Here is a 22,081-nt window from a genome sequence, read left to right on the forward strand (position 1 = left end):
GATGTTTATGACACGATAAAATTGCTCCTTACTCTTAACTGGAGATGGGCTAAAGCAGCTTTCTGGATGTATAATATGACTATGGATGCTAAGGTAGCTCTGCTGAGCAGGTGTATCCAACCTTCAACCTGAGTTCAGCCTGCTGTGAGAGATTTTTTTTGCTGCTTTTTTGTTTGTTTGTTTGTGGAGGTGTTTTTTTTTTTGTTTTGTTTTGTTTGTTTTTTTTTTTAATAATGCTGCAGTGACCTCAGTGCTGTGATGGGGAGGGGAGTGTAGGACATGTGTGGTTGTCTCATCTTGCTGATTAATGGAAAAGCTTCCTGTTGCTCTTCCCTCAAGCTACAAAATCCATTAACCACCCCTTGGGGTGCCTGAAATTTATTCTGGCCATTACCATCAATTAGAAAGTTAATAGTGTGATGATTACTGGGCCACAGTCCTAGCTATTTGTGTGATTTACACCAGACTGGAATGAAAATGGGATGCATCAACACTCGAGGAATCACGTTTATGAGCAAGAATTTGGCATTAAGGGTGTGGTGATGTCAATGTGCCTCTGTAAACATATGGCAAGGAGAATCATCAGTCATTCTCAGTTCCAGTGAGGGACTGGAAATAAGTCTTTGAGGCCATAGGGAGATAAGAAACTGAAAGGGAGATCTGAGGAGCAAAGTGTTGGAGAGTCACCCTCTCTGCTGCTCAGGCAGTGGAGATGAAAGATTCAGTTCCTTCAACTGCCACTTCGCTTTGTCCTCAGTGGCAACCACCAGTCTTTCTGGCAATCTGTTAACCAGGCAAAATAAGTGATAAGTCCACAACTATTTTGCCACTGATGCAGTCCTCTGCCCCAGACATCCCATCTCCTTTTCCAGAGCTAACTCTGTAAATAGTCTTTTAGCACAGCAGAGAGGGGTTCCAGAATGTAGCTGTGGCCCCTGAAATGCAGTCATCCACAGCAAAGCTCTGCATTTACAGTCCCTTCCTGCAAAAGAGTGCCTTGGAAATGCTTTCAGAACAGAGTCCAGTCAAATCTCTTTGCATTATTTTTCACACAAAAACTTGGGAATTGTATACTTGAAAGAAAAATCTTCTTGTCTTGCATTCCAACAGCAAAGAGCCTTCTGATTTCCTGGAAACAGCTGCTTGCAAGCCAGGGCAAATTATCATTGAAGCCGTCCAGTTCCATGTTTATGGTGATGCATCTCCATAGTAAATACTTCAGATTTACATGAGAGTGTGATTGGGATCTGATCTTTGATCAGCAGGCAGAGGAGTGGGGAATCTGAATATGGATTTAATCAACTGCCAGAATCCTCTTTTTTTAGCCTGCTGACATGAGAAGCTATTGCACTATGCAGTAAAAGGGGGATTATTTGTCAAGACAAGATGGGACAGACATCTAAAATTAGAGAAGTAGTGAAAGGGAGGAAGGGAAAAGTGCATCATTCCTATCTAATCCAAATTTGATCTTTTTTCTGCTAACATATTTGATGTTGCTCTTTTCTTTGGGTGTCCAACCTTTATGCAGCAATGCTTCTGAAGCCTGAAGGTAAAAAAGCCCATCTCCACAATACAGTGGAATGTTACTTCTGCTAAAAAAGGCAGTGGTGTCAAAAACTGGTATTTAAAAAAATCCTTTAATGGCATCTTGCAAGCACAAAATGCCTCTGAAGTTTTACATGTGAAAGTTTGGTCTGAATTATGCTCTCCCGTGGATAGTTTGGTAAGATGGGAGGATTTGAAGGGATATTATGCACAGGGATATAAGTCACCAGAGCTGAAGCAGATACATCCACATTGGTGTTTTAGCTTTCCTTTCTTTTATTTTTGATTCTTTACTATGGATTATCTATGCCACAGAATATCTCTTCCCTAGGTTTTATTTTCTAGTGAATTTATTAGTGGCTCCAATAAGAAGCTGAGTGAGCAACATGGTTTCTTCCCCATGGCTTACACAGGTGTGATTGGTTTCTGCAAAGGATACTATGCTTTAGCAGGATAGATATGAGCTAGTCTTTAGCAGTTCACAGAGAGACAGGTTTTGCATCATATCAAGGACAGTGTAGATCAATTCAGGTGGATCATTTTGATTTCAGGACAAGAGTACTTAAGCCAATTCAGCACAGGTCTTCCAAGATTTCAGGTGATAAAAAAGCACTTAGAGGACTCAAAAGCACTTACAGGACTTAGAGCCTCATGCTCTGCTTGGGCAACTGGAGAGACTTTGAAGTTTATGTCGACTTTCAGTCTTACCAGCCTGGTGGTGTGGTTTAACCCCAGCTGGCAGCGAAGCACCACAGAGCTGCTTGCTCTTTTCCCTCCTCTTTGGGATGGAGAGGAAAATCAGGAAAAAAGTAAAACTCATGAGTTGATATAAGAACAGTTAAACAATTGAAACAAATATAATAATTCAAGAATAGAGAGAGAGAGAACCCAGGAAAAGCAAGTGATGCACAATGCAATTGCTCACCCCCTGCTAACAGACCCCAAGCCCTTCCTGGAGCTGTGATTGGCCCCTCTTCTGGGTAATTCCCCCAGTTCATATAAACTGGGCATGATAATCTGTGGTGTGGAATATCCCTCTGGCTAGTTTGGGCCAGCTGTCCTGGCTATGCTTCCTCCCAGCTTTTTGTACACTTCCTCACTGATAGAGCATGAAACACTAAAAGGTCCTTAGCACAGTGTTAGCACCACTTGGCAACTACCTAAACGTTGGTGTGTTCTCAACACTGTTCTCATACTGAATCCAAAACAGAACGCTACCAGCTACTAAGAAAAAATGAATTCTGTCACAGCCAAAAATCAGGACCAGGGTTGGCACTCATGTGCTACCCTGATTATTAGAAGAATTCTTGTTTTCTTTGTCTTTGCATTCAACAGTAATAAATCTTGCTGCTTTCTAACACTATGCATTGTGGTATGAGTGGATTTGCTCTCTTGTTTTGTTCAGTTGGGAACACTTGCATGTTCATCATAATTGACCAATCCCTTCATTCTTTCACCTGACAGAGATAAGAGTAAGAAAGAACCTCACCCTGGTTGCATGAGTTCCTTTAATCCCATACAACTTGTCTTCTCTCCTGTTGGAACATTCTCACCATCATCATCCCATGACTTTTGAAGCTATCAACCAAATTTTAGTTAACCTTGACAGAGAAATTCGGAGCTTCAGACAGATTGAGATCCTACTTGTTTTCCCAAAACCTTCCGACTTGCAAAGGTTTTTTCTACTCCTTGGTCTTCTGAATGATACAGAAAATGTGTTGTAGGGTGAAATGTGAGGTTTGCTGAAACTGTAATGGTTGGGTTGTACCAAAACCTGTGTGTGCTTAGTGCAGCCCCAGATCATAATGGGAGTGTGGATGGCTAAGAAATGGCAACCTGTGCCTCCACCACATAAGAGGTTAAGTCCTGTGGCTACAGATTTTGGCAGGCCCTTCACTAAATATGTGCAAAGAGATGGATGGTCCTTATTTTGGATGTGATAGAGACAGAGGGACAGGTATTCTCTGCTTGTGTAGGTTGGTAAGCTGAGTTACTAAATCTCAACTGAAACAGCATGGAAGGTAAGTTAGCTGAGCATACTTTTCTTCAACCATTATTTGAAGGAGAAATAAGCAACTTACCTGTGCCACCTACAGACAACGTCTCATGGCCCTTCCACTCCCCTATTTCCTTTCTTTTGTATTTGGGTAATATTTTCAATAATTATCCAATGCAGTGTGTAAACTTGTGATTGGATGATAAAATATGAGTTGCTTCTCCTGCTTGTCACATCTTTAAATTATTTATAACAATAATCAGCTGAACTGTATTAAGCTGAAAATTACAAGGAATTTGAGTGTGTATACTTCTGTTTATTTAAATTACTCCAAATAAAAGTTGATTAAAAAGGAAAAGAAGAAAATTGAATTACTTGAACTGATTATGCAGAGCAATGAGAATTTCATAGTTACCTATTGTTTCTTTGTAATTTTTTACTCCCTCTCTACTCCAAGTCTTTTTGGTGGCTTTTGCACGTGGGAAGGTTCATTTTATGATGAGAAAATTCTTTCCATAAGGGAAAAAACCACATTTCATTAAACTTGTAAAATTGATAACCTAATTTATAGTAAAATCCACAGTAACAACTCAAACTGCAAGCAAAATATTTTCAAAAATGGAGTTTTAAGTCTGTTCTAAAATGCCTATTTAAACTGTATTTAATTTCATCCTGTTGACGTTGGTATCAAGACTCTTTCCAATCCTTATTTACACACACAGAACTCCAGAAAACTTAAGCTGTCAGGATGAAGTGGGAAGATGATAGAGCCTGAGGGGACATTTGGTTCTGTCACAGACTTCCTTCAAAAGTAGGATTAGTTGTCTAGTGTTTCCCTCCATTTCCCCCACCTAGAAGGTGGGAATGGTACTGTTTACCAGCCTGCTGAGGGCCTCATAAAAAAAAAAAAGAAAAAAAAAAAAGGCAATCAGAAGTATGTTCACTAAGAGAGTGAAAAATGTGGGTCCCTGGAGCTTCAAACTATTTTACTTTTCTTTACCCCTGAGTTGTCTATAAAAGTTAATTTCAACCTGCCTGGATAAATTTGAAGTGTTTTAACGTTGTGACATATGCTGTGCTGTTACAGCCATTTAAAGAAATGTTAACCAACTGTTTGGCTTGTCACTGCTGTCAGACCACTTAACACTGCCCTCTTGAACCAAACTCTTATGAAGGCAAAAAACAAGTGTCTTTGAACTAGCTTAATTTTAACCTAATTCCTGCTTAAAGCAAATGAACTATAGCTAAACATCAGCCAAATTTGTTAATAAAGTGAGCAAGAGGAGTCCAGGGAAGGCTTAAAGGTGCAGTATAGTTGGTCCCAAACTGCAAAAAGACCTGTGGCAGAGGCAGTGTCAGGGACATAAATCAGTTTAGTGTTTAATGGCCTGGGCTGCTTAGTGGGCTACAGGAGTTCTAAATAAAACTCCTGTGTCCTGTTTTCAAAAGAACAAGCATAAAACTGCATGTTGGGGAGTGGGACTGATATCCATTCAGAGTGTAACCTCAGGAGAGAAACCTGTACCAGTGAGGGCAAGGTCTACCTTTGCTACATGAAAATTCTGTCCAAGGACACAGGATTCACTGTGTTTATGGTTTGCAATTGTTCTTCAATGTGGAGTTCCAAAACTTTTCAAAATGTGTCAGTCTCTGTGAGCTAGGCGAACAGATCCCATTAGAAATGGGCAAAGCCTTGGAACATTATTTGTACAAAGAGTTAGAAAGACACACCATGGTGAGAAGCATCCAGGTGAAGCGAGGTAATTTGCAAAGGAAAAATATCTTTCTAAGAAAATAAGGAATAGAATTAAAAAAAAAAAAATCACCCTGAGAGAGAAACTGAGATCAGGATTATTGTTACTTTCTGATAAAAATATCAGGGTTACACATGAAGGAGTTAAATCAAAACAGGCATCAGACCAAAAGTGATGTCTGTCAATGCCTAGTGAAAGGCTTGACAGGAAGAACATGTGAACATAAATAGGTAGCTGTTGAAGAAGACTTTGACATTACTAGCTTTTGTGAGACATGGTGGTATGGCAAAAATCAATAGGAAACTTTAGTACCTGGCTATGAAACCACAGTAAAGAGTTTCACTGTAAGTGATGAGGGAATAGCACCTCAGCCTAGAAGCATCCCCAGAAAAAAAAGGCAAAAGTCAACAGCTCTACAGCAGAGTTTACAAACAGGCATAAAACATTGCACATGGGAATACAGTACTCCCTAGAATTACCAGCTCCAATATTTTTCACATTCAGACATGAAAGATCATTTTTAATGTCTTAATATTTCCTTTATTTAAAAACTTGTTCAGTTGAAAGCCTTTTGTAAGTGCAGACTGCGGCTCCACAGCTCTGCCTTCTGCAGTCTGAAAGGCTTCTTTCCAAAAATCTGCTCATGTTGAGATTAATACAGTAGCAACTGGCAAATCTTGTGCTCAACTGGCCATTCCCTTTGGAGGCAAACTAGATGGCATACTGAGTTATGCAGGAGGTTGGAACAGCTGATCTAATAGTTGTTGCTGTTCCTTACTTAAAATACCTGACCCCTGCCAGAGGTGAATTCATGTGCAGGAGAAACAGGCTAGAGCCCATCTCTTCTCACTGCTCCTGGTCATGACAGGCTGACTTGCTCTGCTGCTCCCTAACCACGTTACAGGTGTTTCTGGTCCTGCCTCCCAGGGCTGGCTGCCACTTGGACCATGGTTAGAAAAGCAAATTAAACTGTGGAGGAAAGAGGGTAAGGACATGAAACACAGACTGTTCTTGTAGTGAAAGTGAGGGAAGCAGTCAAGTTAATATGTGAAAACCAGGCATAATTGGTGGGAAAAGGAAACAAAAAAAAAGTAAATGGTGCCAGTTAAAGTGATTGCTTCATAATGACGTGTGTTATAACAAGAAACTTAGTCTGTTAACATGGCAAGAAAGCTGTACTCTAATAGGCAGGAGACATGAGACAGCTTAAGGTCTGCAAGTAATATTTTTCTTTTTTTCTCATGGAGTGTTCCAGAAAGATCTTGATGCAAAAAACCCCACCTTGACCACACAATCAATTGTTTGATTCTTCAAGTCTTCAAAAGCTTATGTAAAATAAGTACAGGCAACCTTAAATTTGCAACAAAGGAGAGTAAACAGCAACTTGCTAGGGAATTTATTTAATCTATATATTCAATCTGACAGTCCTCTGAATGGCAGTCTGCGCTTCTTGAGAAGCATAGGGTTCATGTTACTGGTGGATTCAGAATGCCTATTATAATTGTGAAATATTGGTGGGAATGGATTGAGATATATTCATGACAGTAGGTGGACTAATGAAATTCAGTGACTTTATTTAAAATGTGTAGGAGTTTATTATAATACTGTAATAGAAATGTCATTTACCCTGACGGGAAGAGAAGGAAAAGCCCTGTCAATGAATAATAATGAAGTTATTTAAATGTCAACTTTCTTGTGAATAGTTTGCAAAATATAAATTACTATACATGTTTCTAGTTTTGTTTTAGTTTATTACTGGGAAAGGCAGAGCTTCAGTCTCAGAATGGTGGTATTTTTTTATACTGTGAAATGAGCTAGTAATAATGAAAATGTTTATCTACTTGGTATTTGCAGAAATCATTCTGTTTCACTGAAAAATAGGGAGTCAGATTTTAAACAGCTGCTGATAAAATTTGGGATTTAATGGAAGCAATTACAACTCATATGGTGGGACAGATGAGAAGTTCAGAATTCAGTCTAAATACTTTTTTTCTGAATATTATTCTTTTACTATCATCTGCATTTCAGTAACATCCACAATGTCTGAACACGGACCTGAACATACTCCCCCCTGCAATTTGGGGAGCCATTGCAGCACATGTCTACACTAGGGACAATAAAATAGAGCTTACTGTTCACCATTTACATATAGCTATTTCAGTACCTGTGGCTATTCAGCAGATGGTTCAAATGTAGAGTTTAATTTTTGTGTTTCCAGTTCCATAGGCCCTGGGTTTAGTCCTTTCCCATGATTTATACTAAGATTTGCTTGCTCCTCTCATGTTACAGAGATGGACTAATACTGAGTTCTCTCTTCAGAACTTCAGAGAAGTATTGCCTTCCACAAAAAGTGTGGGAGATGTTTTTTGGTACCTATCCACTCCCCTTCAAATGACTGGGATTAAATTTGTTGATCCTACACTGTCATTTGTGCCCACACCCTGCTGAGGTTCATCTCTCTTTTGCAGCACTTCCAGGTTAGACTGACTTCCTGGATTGTCAAACAGCTGATATGTTTTCATGGGTTAGGATTCTCATGCTGCTTTATACACCCATTTAACAGCACAAACAAAAAGCTCATTATCTAGTCTGGTAATCAATGCCTGCTTGTATACACATGTGTATAATAGGAATAAGATGAATGCAGGTTGGTGATACTCCTGGGTCAGATCCCAACAGAGGCTGCACATGTATGCAGTGTTCCATTTGATACAAGTTTTTCTGTTCCACTGCTCTGTGTATCTATTACCATTTCTTTGTGTTAAAGCACTACTGGGTTCCTATCTGCTGTTGTATATGTAACATTTAGCTCCCCGTTAAAATAAAGGGTAATTGTAAAGCAGTGCAAGAGAAACAACTAGTAACTGGGAAGGTGGAAAGATTGGCTATTTGTCAGTTTGGAACTTCATAATGAGAGTAAGATCTAATAGCAGCTCCTTTGATTGCTTGAGAATTTGTTCATCTGCAAAAAAATGATGTTTTTCTAAGCTTTCCAATCTTTCAGTTTCTTTTATAGATGTTGACAGAAGCACATGCTTCATTTGTATATAGTGTTACCTGTAAATAAAGCTATGAATGCAAAATAATTGCCTAGAGGTTTGAAGAAAGAAATGGCTGGCAATTCTGACTATGATTACCATTTGCTGTTGACATCAGTTTGCCTGTGCTTTGGCAGGGGTACTGGCTGCTTTTCTTGAACAACTTCAAAGCAAGTTTTATGTCTCAGGTTTTCTTTTCTCCTATTCCCTTTTGAAAGATCCTATTTTGAATTCACTGTCACCAGTATAAGAAAGAGCTGTATTATTTCATTAATGTATTTTTCCTAATTCTGCAGGTCAGATTTAGTCCTTACAGTCTTTACATGTCTTTATCAGCTCAAACTTCACTAAAAGGGTAGGTTTTGGGTTTTAGGCAGACAGCAACAGAAATACTAATTTCTTAGAAGACTGGGTGGTAAGGTGGGGCGAGGCAACAAACTGAAGCAGCAGTCCTTGGCAAGGCTGTGTCCAGCATCCTGCTGGGGATCCCTTCACCTGAATGCTGGAGCATCTCTGAAAGATTTGTTAACAGTAATAATTATAACAGTATCCTACTGCTCAGTCCACTGAGGAAATAGCTCAGTTAATTTATATGTGCTCGGAGAGAGATGACCTTATAAAGGGAAAGATCATTCAGCAGGTGAGAATTTGATGTTAATGCTCCAAACACAAAAGGACATATATGCACACACATGTGCATGTGTTTATTGGGGGTAAAGAAAAAAAACTGTGGATGCAAATTACATGTCAGTTGTTGTATGAGCACGCAGATACATGCAAAGGCTTCTATAGAGTTGCAGAATAGAAAGAATCAATTTTAATGCAAATCTGCATTTTAGTGCAAGTCATCTTTAATGGGTAAAACCCCAAGCTGCTGCTTTCTTGTTTTATTCATGTAGTGATTGCAAAATCTGAAATCCCAGAAGCTGTGGTATGAATGTAGGTGTGGAATCTAAAGCGAAATTTAACAGCCTCCATATTCAAAAGAACTCGAACCACCCCCCCCCCCCCAAACCCCATTAAGTGTCTTAAATAACTTTGTGAATTTAGCCATTGTTGGCCAGGTAGGAAAGAACCTGCAAATAATTGGTGCCAAGATTTTACTTTAGAATCTCTGGTTTTGGAGTGCTTTGCACAAAGGATGTAACTGCTTGGAAGTGAAGTTCAATATGGAGCCATTTATACATGTTACAGATAAGTACAGGAATGTTGTGCTTTTATAAGTCTCTGCTACCCAGACACATGTCATTTTTCTGCAATTTATGGATACAGTCCAAACCAGTACAGAGTACCAACTGTACTGGTTTGGACTGATTATCTAAATCCCCAGGATACAGGGACAGAATTCAGACAAGCATGAGCTGCATAATGAACAAAACCTCTGCAGATTATTGTCCCAGATTCCAGTCACATGTTGAGAGTACATGTTAAAGGAACTCTGCACAGTCTTGTTTTTTCACTGCTTTTGTTCCTCCCCAAGCCATGAAGTCAGTGTCTTTATGGGAAACTCTCACACCAGAAATATTTTATTGTCTCCACCGAATGGTGGCTTTTGAAGGAAGAATAAAGCATGTATGCTTACTCTCTGCTAGTGAGTGTGAAAGAAACTCCCACAACAAAAAAACAAACAATATATAAATTGTAGGTGTAACGTTCATGTAGTTAAGTTTTCAAAAGGGCATTGATGATTTTTGCAGAAAACAGAACTATAATTTCACTGAACAATCAGTTGGAGAAGCTACTTTGGAATACAGTAACACATCTTAAAAAAATTAGTCTAAGCTTGGAGGATAAGATGAATTGGTAACCTTAGTCTCTTGCTGTCTGCTGTTTGGTATTTCTGGCAATCATTGTAATCTTCTATATGCAGAATTTAGCATTTCTTATTGTACATGTTTATTTTAAAATGCTTTGGGAAGATGCTGGTTTAATTTTTCCTAATCTAATTTAAATGCAAATTATAAACACTCACATGATGCTATGTGTATATAATTAAGTATCATTATATACTACATGAATCATTGAAAAAGCTCTGGAGAGCCATTCTGCTATTTAAAGCATGACTTATATTGAAAAGCTGCCAAGTGACTTGTGTTTTTGTGATTAAGTGTTTGTACTTATGAAAATCTCTTTTGAATTGTAGGTCAACAGATTATGGGACAACATATGAGAAACTGAATGATAAAGTTGGTCTGAAGACTATTTTGAGCTACTTGTACGTTTGCCCAACAAACAAACGTAAGGTAAGTGATAATGTGGTTGGCTTATTTTGGCTTTATGGTACTATTTCTGTCCTGGAGATCTCTTGCAATTTCCTCCATATCTCTTACTATTTAAATGGCAGGAATATCTCTCTTCCTGTCTTGCCTTGAAAAGTTGTGTAGCTTTATCAAGATATAAACCAAATTGTACCACCTATGTTACCTACCGGTATATTGTAGGAAACATACTTTAGGGAAAGGTGGCTATTAAATGAATAGATGTAATAGGCATTTAATTGTTTCCTTACCTTCTGGAAGGTGATGATTTTGTTGTCTGAAAGGGAGAGAAACTCATTAAAATGTCAGAAATGCATCTACAGTGGCCAGATTTTATGTAACATTATTTGTCTTTTAAGTGCTCCCAATAGTAAACTGAACAGGATTTGACAAATTCCTGCACAGAAAATGCCTTCCGAAGCCCAGAAGGTTTTAATCATCCAGACATCCTACTGACTAACAATTTACTAAGAATTTATAACACTGACATATTAATAAAAGGAATCTAGATGCCTTCTTTGAGATACATTTTTGACAAAATTTTTGTAATTTGGAGGTAATAGGAAGAGACGAAGCACAGTTCATAATGATAATGACGACTTGTACTCTCATATATGCTATGTGATAGGCAATCATTACTTACTGGTGTTTTGGTGTGGAAACTAAAAAAAAGTATTTAAATCATCCTGAAATTACTAGCAAGTTATTTTCAGATCTGTCCATACATTGGTTCAAAAAAGAAAAGCTCATACTTCGGTTAAAAAAAAAAAAAGAAAAAAAAAGAATGAAAATAAAATGAAAATGTGATTAAATAAATGGCAGTGTTGGAACCATTGTCCTCTTGACTTTCCAGTCTGAGACTACAGTGCATATGCAGTGGGTGAAAGGCCCTACTCCAGCTCATTTCCAGAGGGAATATGAGCATGGCTACAGTAGTTTTCTATTCCTTGCTTTCAGTCCTCTTGCATTGTTTGACACTGTGAAAGGAAGAGGGAGCTGTCCTAACCAGAGAGGACAATGCTTAGCAGATTAAATTGCAATTAAATGGTTCCAAATTAGTGAATGGATGTCATCCCATTGCATCTGACCCCCGATGAAGATAAGAAGCTCTTCTCTAGAAGCTAAAAATGAAATTATCGGATCACTTAAATGTCCTTCAGCTCTGAGGTTTGAAAAGGTGGTCTCCTGAAACAGAAACTGTGGTGTGGAGGATTATGTATCTCTCTTTCTCCCTCTCTCCGTATATATATATCTGTATCTATCAAAAATCATGCCTGATGTTTGTTGGAGAGTAAAAATACTGTTCTCTAGAGCTAAGGGTTTCAGCTGGGAAAAAATCTGTAGGATCCTTTAGCTATGGTGCTGCAGAGAAGGCTAAGAAGAAACTAAGAGTTTTGCAAGCTTGTTAAGCCAACTGGCTGGCCCTGAAAAGCCTTCATCATATCTGGCTGCACCTTCCCTCTGCCTCCCTTGCACTGCCACCCTTGTTTGCGTTGCCATCTGGTGAGCTGGATTGAGGACTGATCTGCCTGAAAAAAAAAATCCCTTTCCAGCTCAAAACCTAAATAGATGAAAGGAAAAAGCTTTCAGGTGAAAGTGTGGAACTATCTGTTCTGGCAGCAGACTGCACTAAAGTTGGCCTATAACCAATATGGGACAGTGCCAGAGGAAAGCTGCAACACCTGGGATAAGAGGACCTGTGTAATGGTCTAAGATTGAGTTTTTCAAAACTTCTTTCAGCAGGAACTGAATTAGGCTTGCAGGGAAACTTTTGGAGGCCTGGCTTTTGCTGTCTGTTTCTGTAGAACATCAGGCCGTTCCTTCAATAAACGTTTCACTTTAGGCACTTAGCTAGTTCTCTAGGTTAAGAGGTTCACTGGGAAGAGAGTGTACAGCTACATTATGTTTCCACACTAAAAACACTTCTGTACTAAACCTCAAGGTTTTTATTATACCTGCTGTGGAATGAAAAGCTGAAGTAAATATATTTACAAATTTTGCCACCAAAAACATTTTTAGCAAAAATCTATGTATCCTGAGAACTGATCCGCTCTTCTCCCCTGAAATTTTGGTAACGCTTCCAGGAACCTTGGTCACTTAAAGTTGAATCTTGATTCGCTAATGTAGGCTGGGTGGGTAGCTGCAGAAGTTGCTTTAAAATGTGGAGCTCAACTACTCTAAACTCTGTGAATTTTGTAACACTCAGCTCCTCATGTGAAGGGATTATACACTGCTGCAGTTAACACTGGCAAATGCTAACTGCATTTTCCCTAAATATGTGTTATATGTGCTGATTTTCCTGACTGCAGCTGTGGCCTTTGATGTGCTTTGTCCCACAAGGCATTCCTTAGCACAGAGAAAAGGCTCCTTCTGTAGTGGAAAAGAAATGATGTATTTTTTCTCTTGAAGTTATTGGATATGAGACCTTGCTACAGCAGTGATCCATAAGTGGGGTCAGCACGTACTTCACTTGCTGAAGCTGCCTTATCTTGGAAAAAAAAAAAAATCTTAACACGTTTAACTTTTAGGAATAGTTCTGTTGAAACAGAAGGAAAATTTTGAACTTAGCTGACTCAAGACTGATTACTTCTGATGAAAAAAACAAGTGTATCATCTATGTATGTATGTCTTGTCTGTTCTTTGCAAAGCAGAGCAGTAGGAACAGTGAACTGTAGAATGCATGTAATTGGATTTATTAAAATAATTGATAGATTTCTTAATGAATTTCTGATTATTTTCACATTTTGGAAAAGAACAAATGACAACTTGAGTTGAATATATTGTTTTTTATAATTTATTTCCTCTTCTACATCTAGAAAAGAAAGTCTATAAATACCCAGTATTTGCAAAGCTTCCCACAGCCCATGAACGCCAATTTATTTCTAAGAGCATCTGACTGCCAATTCTTGCTTCTTTATTGAACAAATTTAAATCCTTTAACCAGACATTGTAGGCAATGTTATGTTGCAAAAGGGTGCTTTGAAAACAAAAATCAGCACAAAGTCAACCGTTATTTACAATTTAAACTGAAGACCTATTGCTGTTGCTTGGCATTTTTCTAAATTGCAGTATTTTGTGAAGGAAATGATAGAAAATGGTGACTAACACAGCGATGTATAAGCCCTGGCAATGAGAAGTGGAAATAGTTTTTTAGTATTCTCTCCTTACACTAAGTTACTGTGCTACCTGGTTGTATGACTGATGACACAGATCGGGTGAAAAAAAATGTTACACGTGGATCTTGCCCAAGACACAGAGCCCGTTTGAGTATTTGTCAACAGGCCTCCAGAAGAGAGAATCCCCAATGTGCAATAAATCCCTAGGCTTAGGTATGTCAACACTGGTTTATTTGTTAGGTTCAAAGAGCGTTTTGTGAAGAGAAAGAAAATGATTTGAATGTTTCTACGTGAAGAAATACTGTTTGGGCATAATTCTGGTGGGTTAAAAAGTAAACTAAAATAGAAATCCAGGTAGATATCTTGAAAATCCATTTTCACATTTTCTGTCATTTTCCTAGGAACTCACATGCACTAAGTTTTACAGTCTTTCTTTGTAAAAGCCTTTCAGATAGGTTGTTTTTACCAATTTAATGGAAAATCGTAGACATACACACGTAAAAAGTGAATGAGTGGTGATGGGGACTCTACAGTTTGTTTAACTAGAGGGGTTTTTTTGACTCGGAAAGTGCTGCTGCCTACTTTAGACCACTGTGTCCTTGTAGAAAGCAAAGAGCCAGTTTGTGCAGCCCATTCGTTCTTTGTACTTTCAAGCCTCTTGTATCTGTGTATCTTCAGTTAATTAATAAAATGCTGAGTGATAGTATCTGCCAGTAACTATTATGCTATTAATAGGTCTAGTGCATCAGATATTTCCTGTGGGTTTGAATTTTTGTGGTATGTTTTTTGTGTTTGTTTGTTTGTTTTATTTTCTCTCTTCCTTTCTGCAAGCCCGCCTTGATTTTTCCCTTTATTCCTGCAACGGTTCAGATTTTAATTGCTGTTTCAGTACAGTGTCCTCTTTTTTTTAACTCTCTTTTTAAAAATGAATGGATTACAGATGCCTTCCTCTTCCTTTATTTTTAGTGCTTCAGTTTAGTACCTTTATCACAGTGTGTGAAGCATTGTCCTGTTGTGTGTGTGGCTCCAAGATAGAAGATATTTATTGTAAATATAATTGCATGGGTTTCAGTGCTGGCTAGATCCCCAGCTACTTAAAATTTATTTCTAATAATGCGTTTTAAATGAAAGGAAATGAAAGGAATGACAGCCTAACTTTCTGTTCATTTTAGCATTGGGGGGTGGTGGTGCACAGAATAGTTGGCAGATGTTTCTCTTAGTCACGACTGTAGAAGATTTAACCTTATTAGCTGAAATAGGAATTATTGAGTGCTACTTTCTATCCTGTGGTGTTAGATGAGTTGATTTGCTTTAAGAAACTCCTGGTTTTGGAACATAAACTGCCCACTTGTTTAAAGGATAAGGCCCAGAACTCTGTGCTTTGCACTCACCTTTGTACCTGCTCTTCTGGGGGTTAGGGCAAATTCTGTAGAGATGAACAATTGTATCTGATATTGCTGTTTCTCTACAGTCTGCTACCCTCAGTTGCTGAAATCAGATTGGGAACACTTCTAAGTATCCTCTCTCCGACCTGTCTCACCATGGAAGTTTTCAGAACTCTGATGTGATGACAGGTCTTGATTCTTTCAGTCAAGGAAAAACTGTTATTTCCTGTGGTGTCCTCCTTGTAAGCGTCTCTAAATTGCAGTGTAAAGCTATCTGTTTATATTGGAGAGCTTAGAGCTCAGCAGAGCTCTAAGCATGCCTCATGGTAGAGTGAGATCCTGTGGTGGTCAAGGGATGGCACCCTTAGCAAATTAGGCACAGTGGGAAATCCAGGTCTATCCATCATGCCAATAACTCAATGTGTGATTGCAGTCCACTCTTGCTGAGATAAAATCAATTATTTTCTTACTCTCCTCTTTTCATTTGGAGGGAAAGGTCCTTGTTAGCTGCAGGCTGGGAGTGCAGCCTTCAAAGAGACAGTCATAAGAGACCAAAAAGGCATTGTCTCACAGATGTGAGTGGTTGGAATTGTTTGGGGTTCTATGGCTGTGGAGGTTGTTTTTTTTGTTTGTTTGTTTGGTTTTTTTTGTTCATTTGTTTGTTTGTTTTTTGGGGTGGTGGTGTTTGTTTTTGTTTAGATTGGTTTTCTTTTTGCTGTGTTTTTATTTTAGTCTGTTTTGGTTTTTGTTTGTTTTTAAAAAATGTTGTAGTAGATGTTTAATGAAAGTCTTCTCATACAAGAGAGAGGAACCACCTTGTACTGCAGTATTTTGCAGATCAAAACAAAAATTTGATCAAATAAAAACTTCTGTTTGGATTAAACCTTGTTAAATAGCATAGGATGATACATGAAGAAGCCCCAAGATTTGTTTGTCTCCTAAGCTATGAACACAAGTAATGATTACTTGTATCCCCCTATTTGCTTCAGAGAGAGTATTTTGGAGGGAGGGAGTTTAGAGAATGTGGTATGGGGTTTATGTGCTGTTTTTACTGATCTAATAAGCAGTTTGGGTTAGTTGGTACTACACATGCCTTTAATCCAGTGGTCTTCCAGTGGGCGAACAGAGGGGTTCTTCTTCGCTTCTTTCTTTTCTCTAAATATGGCAGTCTAAATCTGTTTTATTCAGCAGTTTTAGCTTAAAATTTCACCTCATCAGAAAAGAGTTGAAATCTTGAACCTACAAGAGCATTATTTTGGATTGCAGGAGTGATTCAGTGGACTTCTGATAACACTATACACATGTAAAGAGTTCACTACCTGCGGGAGGAGAGACATCTCACACTGCCAATTAAGAAGTCTTTAATTTTCTGCAGTTTAACAGTAATGATGGCTTAAGTCGACTGCTATTAGAAGTCTCTGGTGGTGGTAACTGGAAAATCTGATGATCTTGGGATGTCTCTGGGTCAATGCAATTACAGTTTTCACTTTTCCTTGTAATATCTTTAGGTTCAAGAGTACTTACCTGTGAACCAGATAAAAAAAATATAGACTTGATTTCCATTTCAGAAGACTGCCTCCCATCTCATATGATAACAAGGATAAAGCCAAAACCTTTCTTTAGTTTAGAAGGGTAGATTGTTCCTCACATCTGTTGGGTATGATCTAGCAGAGCTGCAGGGCAGTGGTTTCTCAGAAGTCCATGAAGACATGTAATCTGGAGTGACCGTAATGCTAGTGCTCTATTGCTAGTCTGTCATACTGGATTAACGGGAAAACCAATAATTAATAACCACTTGGTCCATGTTAACAAAGTGAAGGCAGAACCTCATCTTTCAAAGTGAATATTTTTGCTTCTGAAGTGTCTGGCAGTGCTTGCTACCAAACTTTCTGATTCATGGCTACAGTATATGACAGCTCTCACAATAGCCATTTACACACAAAGCCCTTGCCATTATTCTACTTCCATATCTCTTCTTGGATATGAAGTGAAATCAAAACCCATTTCTTCCACTTCTGCTCTTGTAAGCCTATCAAAAATAGTGGCAGTTTTGACATTTTCCCACTCAAAGTAGCACTACAATATGCCATTGTATCTCACAGAAGTCTCCAAAGGCACACTGAGTGTTGAAACTAATAATAGGGAGGTATAAGCCATGGAATTCAGCTTTAGAGCTAAGATTCACCCAGGCTGAGGAGGGTTTCAAAGATATTCTTTCCATTCTGACTCTGTCCCCTGTTTTCTACAAACTGAACAGTTAAATTTTATGCAAGGTAATCTCTTGTTGAAGGTCCTTCAATTTTTTTTATCCCTTTTTAATTCCTTCATGATTTACCAATATTCTGGAACAGAAGAAATACCTTCTGGCAAGGGAGGATGTATGCCAGCAGCTTAGAGAGCAGAGGAGTGATATGTTTTTAGTTGCAGACCAAATACAGGCAGCTGAGATTGATGGTAGTGCAAGAATGTGTCTAATTACAGAGCAAACCTGTCTTATTGTCAAACTTGTAGCTCCATGCATTTCCATAAGTAAGACAGGCTGTTTAAACCAAGAAGAAAGCCACTTGCCATAATATTGATTTTTTTTTTTCCTCTGAAAAATAGACCCAAGCAGTTAAAAATCAGTTTGTTGAAAGTCCCATGAAGTTGGACTAAAAATACATATAGCAGGGTTGCTTTCAGGTATCTTCTGGATTTTGAGCTATTAAAGATACATTACTAAATCTCGCTTTAATATCCTTTCACTGCTGTGTTCTGGTAGGAACATAGTTCTTTGGTCTTGAAGTGTGGAAATTGTTGTACTATACAGCTTCAGAAGTTCACCTTAAAGAGATACTGGGACATAATCATATGATGGCTGTTCTCTTGTGCACTGGAAATGATCATGTAAAAAATAAGTAATGTGGTATGAATATTGACAACAGGAGCTCTGAGCTCAGCCATCCCTCGCTAGGCTTGCAAAAAAGTAGTATCTGTTACTTGGCAGATAGTGTAATCTGTAGGGTGTTTATCAGCAGATTGCAACTGCTCACTCCTGTAGTTTAGATATGTTATGAAGAAATGAATGACTAAATGACAGGATGCTTGAGTGTTTTGCCTTTTGTCTCGCTGCACTTGGAGTACAAGCAGAAAAAGGTGAAGAAAATAAACAAGAAAAATATTCTTGATTACGAAACTTCTGATTGATAAGTGCTAGTAAATGCAGAGAGGGGAGTGATGGCAAAGATTAATGGGTGTAATTATAAAACTGTCTACTGCTAAGAAAATGTGGAATTTGACTTGTATGCAAATAGCATGAGAATTAGAGACCAACAAGTGATGACTCATATATCATATTGAAAGGAAGAGGTCCTTGAGGAAGCAGCCAGGTTCCTTGGAGAAAATGGAAATCATTCAGTGTCTGGTATGGAAAAGATATTGCAAAAGCAATAAATGACCTTTTCCTTTTAGTGCTATTAAATGAAAGGCTTGGGTTTCTTTTGCAGGAACAGAGAGAGATTTCCCATAGAAGAATAAATAAAAAAAAAAGAGTCAAGGTTAATGCAAAACAGAGAATTCAATTGAAAATAAGTCACTGTAATCTGTATCTTTTCTATTGCATCTTTTGATTCCTGTCTCTCCAACTCTTCCTCATTAGTAAGCAAAGAAGAATTTAAAACATTTAGGAAGGGTATGTAACTTGGGGAGCAAGGAAAATACAGTGCTTAGTACAGCTTTGAGAGTAATGGCATAGGGAGGCTGCTCGTAGGAACACATAGAATTATCCTTCTACTTACCATGATGTGGCTTTCAGATGGGCAAGAGTCTCCCACAAATGTGCGTAAACTCAGTTTTTGTGTGGAGGAATCTCTTCTATGTTGTTCAGAAGTACTGCCAGTACTGCTGTTAAGGTAAATGTTTTAGCCATAAGTGAGAATAAAGGAGTGGAAACTGTTGAGGTAGCATAGCAATGATGATGGCAATCATTTGAGATGGTGCTAAGGGTGATGTAGAGAGATTGACATTAACCAACTAGACCAAAATATTTTTAAAAAGAACTATCAGAAGAGTTCTAGCTATGTATTCTGATACAATGGATCAAGCCCTAGACCATTGGTCTGTTTTTCATTGATAGGGGAGGGCAGTCAGACCATGGTGAACGTTCAGGGCACACTTGTACCTTCACAGTTTTTCTGTGTACATTTGCTAAGAAGAATATGTGAAAATTTTGGGAGAAATACTTATTAGTAAATTCTGAGCATGGCAAACAGTTACCATAAATTTGTGAACCAACACACTTCTGTTGCTTTTTCTTAAACTGATAGTGTGGTTGGAAAACTGGAGATGGTGAAATAATTTCAAAAGAAATGAAACATTTAAATCAAAACATTATTTGACAAGAAAGAATCAAATTTGCAAAGTTTTCTGTTGCATATGGCATAATATGAATAATGGATTTTGTTATTTAGAGAAAAAAATCATATTGGTTGAAAGCATTTATTCCTATTCAAAACATTAGGGTTTTTTTCTGCTGGGGTCAACTAAGGCTTTTCTGTCTTGAAGAGATTGATGTTAAAATAACAATGTTTTGGGCTTGAAAAGCTAAAACCATTTTGTTTTGAAATGTTTCCTTTAAAATTCTTTAGAGATTTACCAAGATAAACTATACTGAAAACATTGGAACACAATAATGGTACTTAAATTACGTTCTTAATCATTTCCATGATTCTGCTTTTGTTAAAAGCGTGCCTTGAACAGTTCCAATGCAGTAAAACATATATGTTAGGTCTCTATATGCCTTTGTGTAAAAACAAAATCTCTTCACAATCTCCAATCCCATATACTGAATTCCTGCATCAAATGAAATAAGGAGAATTAGAGGGGAACTGTAATGTGGTCCTTGGACCCCAAATTCTCGATATGCAGACATTTCTCAGGGTTTGGTCTCTCCTACTAAATGACTGAGATGCTTATGTGCTTGTATCAATATCCTTTTCCACTCAGACAGACCAAAGATACAGAGATAAACAGTGGGTTCTGTTCTTCATGAAACGGCACAGTTATCAACAGAACCTCAATTTGTGATGCCTAATCTTGCTGCAAAATTAGAAGATGTATCTTCATCAACCATGATTTAAAAAAAAAAAAAAATCACCTTTCCCTGGTTTAGCACAGCAAACCTGAATGGCAGCAGTCTGTACTTACTTTTGGCACTTTGGGAAGAAATGCAAACACATCCAAATGCCCTCCCTAATGTAATATTATTCAGCTCCCAAAAAGCAAAGAATAATTGCAGATGAACCGAATCCCAACAGTATCAATTGGGGAAGAAAGTGTGACAGTTTCTCTGCTTCTACTTGAGACCCTTGGTCATTTATGGATTTTGTGTTAATAGGTACTTGAGAAGAAATATTGTTAGCCTTAGCTTATGAATGAGATCAAATGTAAGTTTGCTAAGTCAAAAAATAATCATCTGCAGACCGAAACTGAGCCCAGGATTCTGGTTGAAACCCTAGCCACAGAATCATCTTTATTCCTAATTCTTATTCTTGAAGATCTGTTCTCCTTTTATACCCTTTGTTTCTGAGAGGGAATCCCAAATTGCATGCCACCTGTGCATATTTTTGTTCTTCATTTGCATTGCTAAAAAGCATAAATAAATCTTTTCCCCCAAAAAAAACCAACCAAACAAAAACTGCTGAAAGGAGAGCAGGAAACATCATTCAAAGCCTGTTTGGGAGAAGAGTAGCACTAGGTTATTGTGGAGGGATAGAGGAAGCTTCATTCAGTCATTGCAGTGGCAATGCAATGTAGCAGTGGGCAAAGTTCAGAATTCAACTGGTGCCCCAGACCCCTATGTGTCTAACACCACTGTGCACTGCAGTATTCCTTTTTAATCTTGAAAATAAATAAATAAATTTCTGTAATACCTTTTGAAAATATGTCTGACATTTCAAACCTTGGAGCCAAGAGATATCTTCCAAGTCATGTAAAAAAATTTTACGGTAATACCTCTACCAGCAAACCCTTCCATGTGTTCTAGGATGCCAAACGTTTAGTTTTTCTAGTTTCAAGTGTGTTTCTGACATTTACAAGCTCTCACAGGAGCATTCACTCAATTAGCACCAAAGACCTCATTGTTCCAAAGAGACTGACCTTCCCCCTTGGGCACCAATTACAATCTATTACTTTTATTCCCATAGTGCTTACTGTAATTGGAGCCCTGGCTCTTTGCCTGGTAGAACTTGTTGGGTTTTCATCTCTTTTCCTTTATTACTGAAACTTTGCTAAAGATAACAAGAATGACAATTCCAAAACATATGTGTATATACCTTGGGGACAACAACATCCTTTTTATGACACTTTTCATTTAATCTCTCTGTCGCTTGTCATCAGGAGTATAAGAAAAATCCAAGGGAAAGAATAGATATGTTTCATATGACGACATGGCTGGCTTACTTCCTCTTTTTGTTTTCTTCCTTCAGCTAGTGTGCTCCAATTATTCACAGAAAAGATTTGCCAGCAACTGAAGGAACAAATATGCTGTAGGCCTTGCTAGTACTTAACTACAATGCTCTGGAAGTTGAGGGAAGGAAGAGCTGTGTATTTGACAAGTCTCTTGACCCTCAAGGCCTGTCTTTTGTATTACAATCCACTGGAACCAAAGACTGTAAATACTGCATTGCTAGTAGCAAAGCTGCACATTGTGGTTAAGACTCTTGCTGTAAAATTATACTTTTGTGCTTATTAGTTCTTTCCACCAACTTGTTTCCTTTATCAGCTGAAATTTGTGAGAGTAGAAGTGACTGCTGATTGAGTGTGGAGGGATTTTTCACTATTGAACAGATTTGTTTGGAGAGCTGCTCAGACATCTGCCAGAATATGGTTTTTCTGAAAAACCAGGATTTTAAAAAAAAGTGTTCAAGTGTCTACCTTTTGTTATCTCTTCTTGTTTGGGATCTTTGAGGTTGTATGAAAACTTTCTGTGTTCAACCTATTGCTAAATCCCC

The 22,081-nt window shown here is 38.1% G+C and overlaps 1 protein-coding gene across 1 annotated transcript in view; it reads left to right on the forward strand.

Annotated features, from left to right (window-relative positions):
* Window positions 1-22,081, forward strand: part of LOC114070044 (VPS10 domain-containing receptor SorCS1-like) — a gene marked incomplete at its 3' end in the record, with an annotated part of 71,438 nt that overhangs the window by 15,098 nt on the left and 34,259 nt on the right. Inside the window, exon 2 of the mRNA XM_027907229.1 lies at window positions 10,477-10,576. Coding sequence (XP_027763030.1) covers window positions 10,477-10,576 — 100 coding nt within the window. The remainder of the gene's footprint in view (window positions 1-10,476; window positions 10,577-22,081) is intronic.

The sequence above is a fragment of the Empidonax traillii genome, unplaced genomic scaffold (assembly GCF_003031625.1).
Source record: "Empidonax traillii isolate 1590-97213 ecotype Southwest subspecies unplaced genomic scaffold, ASM303162v1 scaffold1422:size140493, whole genome shotgun sequence".
Lineage (NCBI taxonomy): Eukaryota > Metazoa > Chordata > Aves > Passeriformes > Tyrannidae > Empidonax > Empidonax traillii.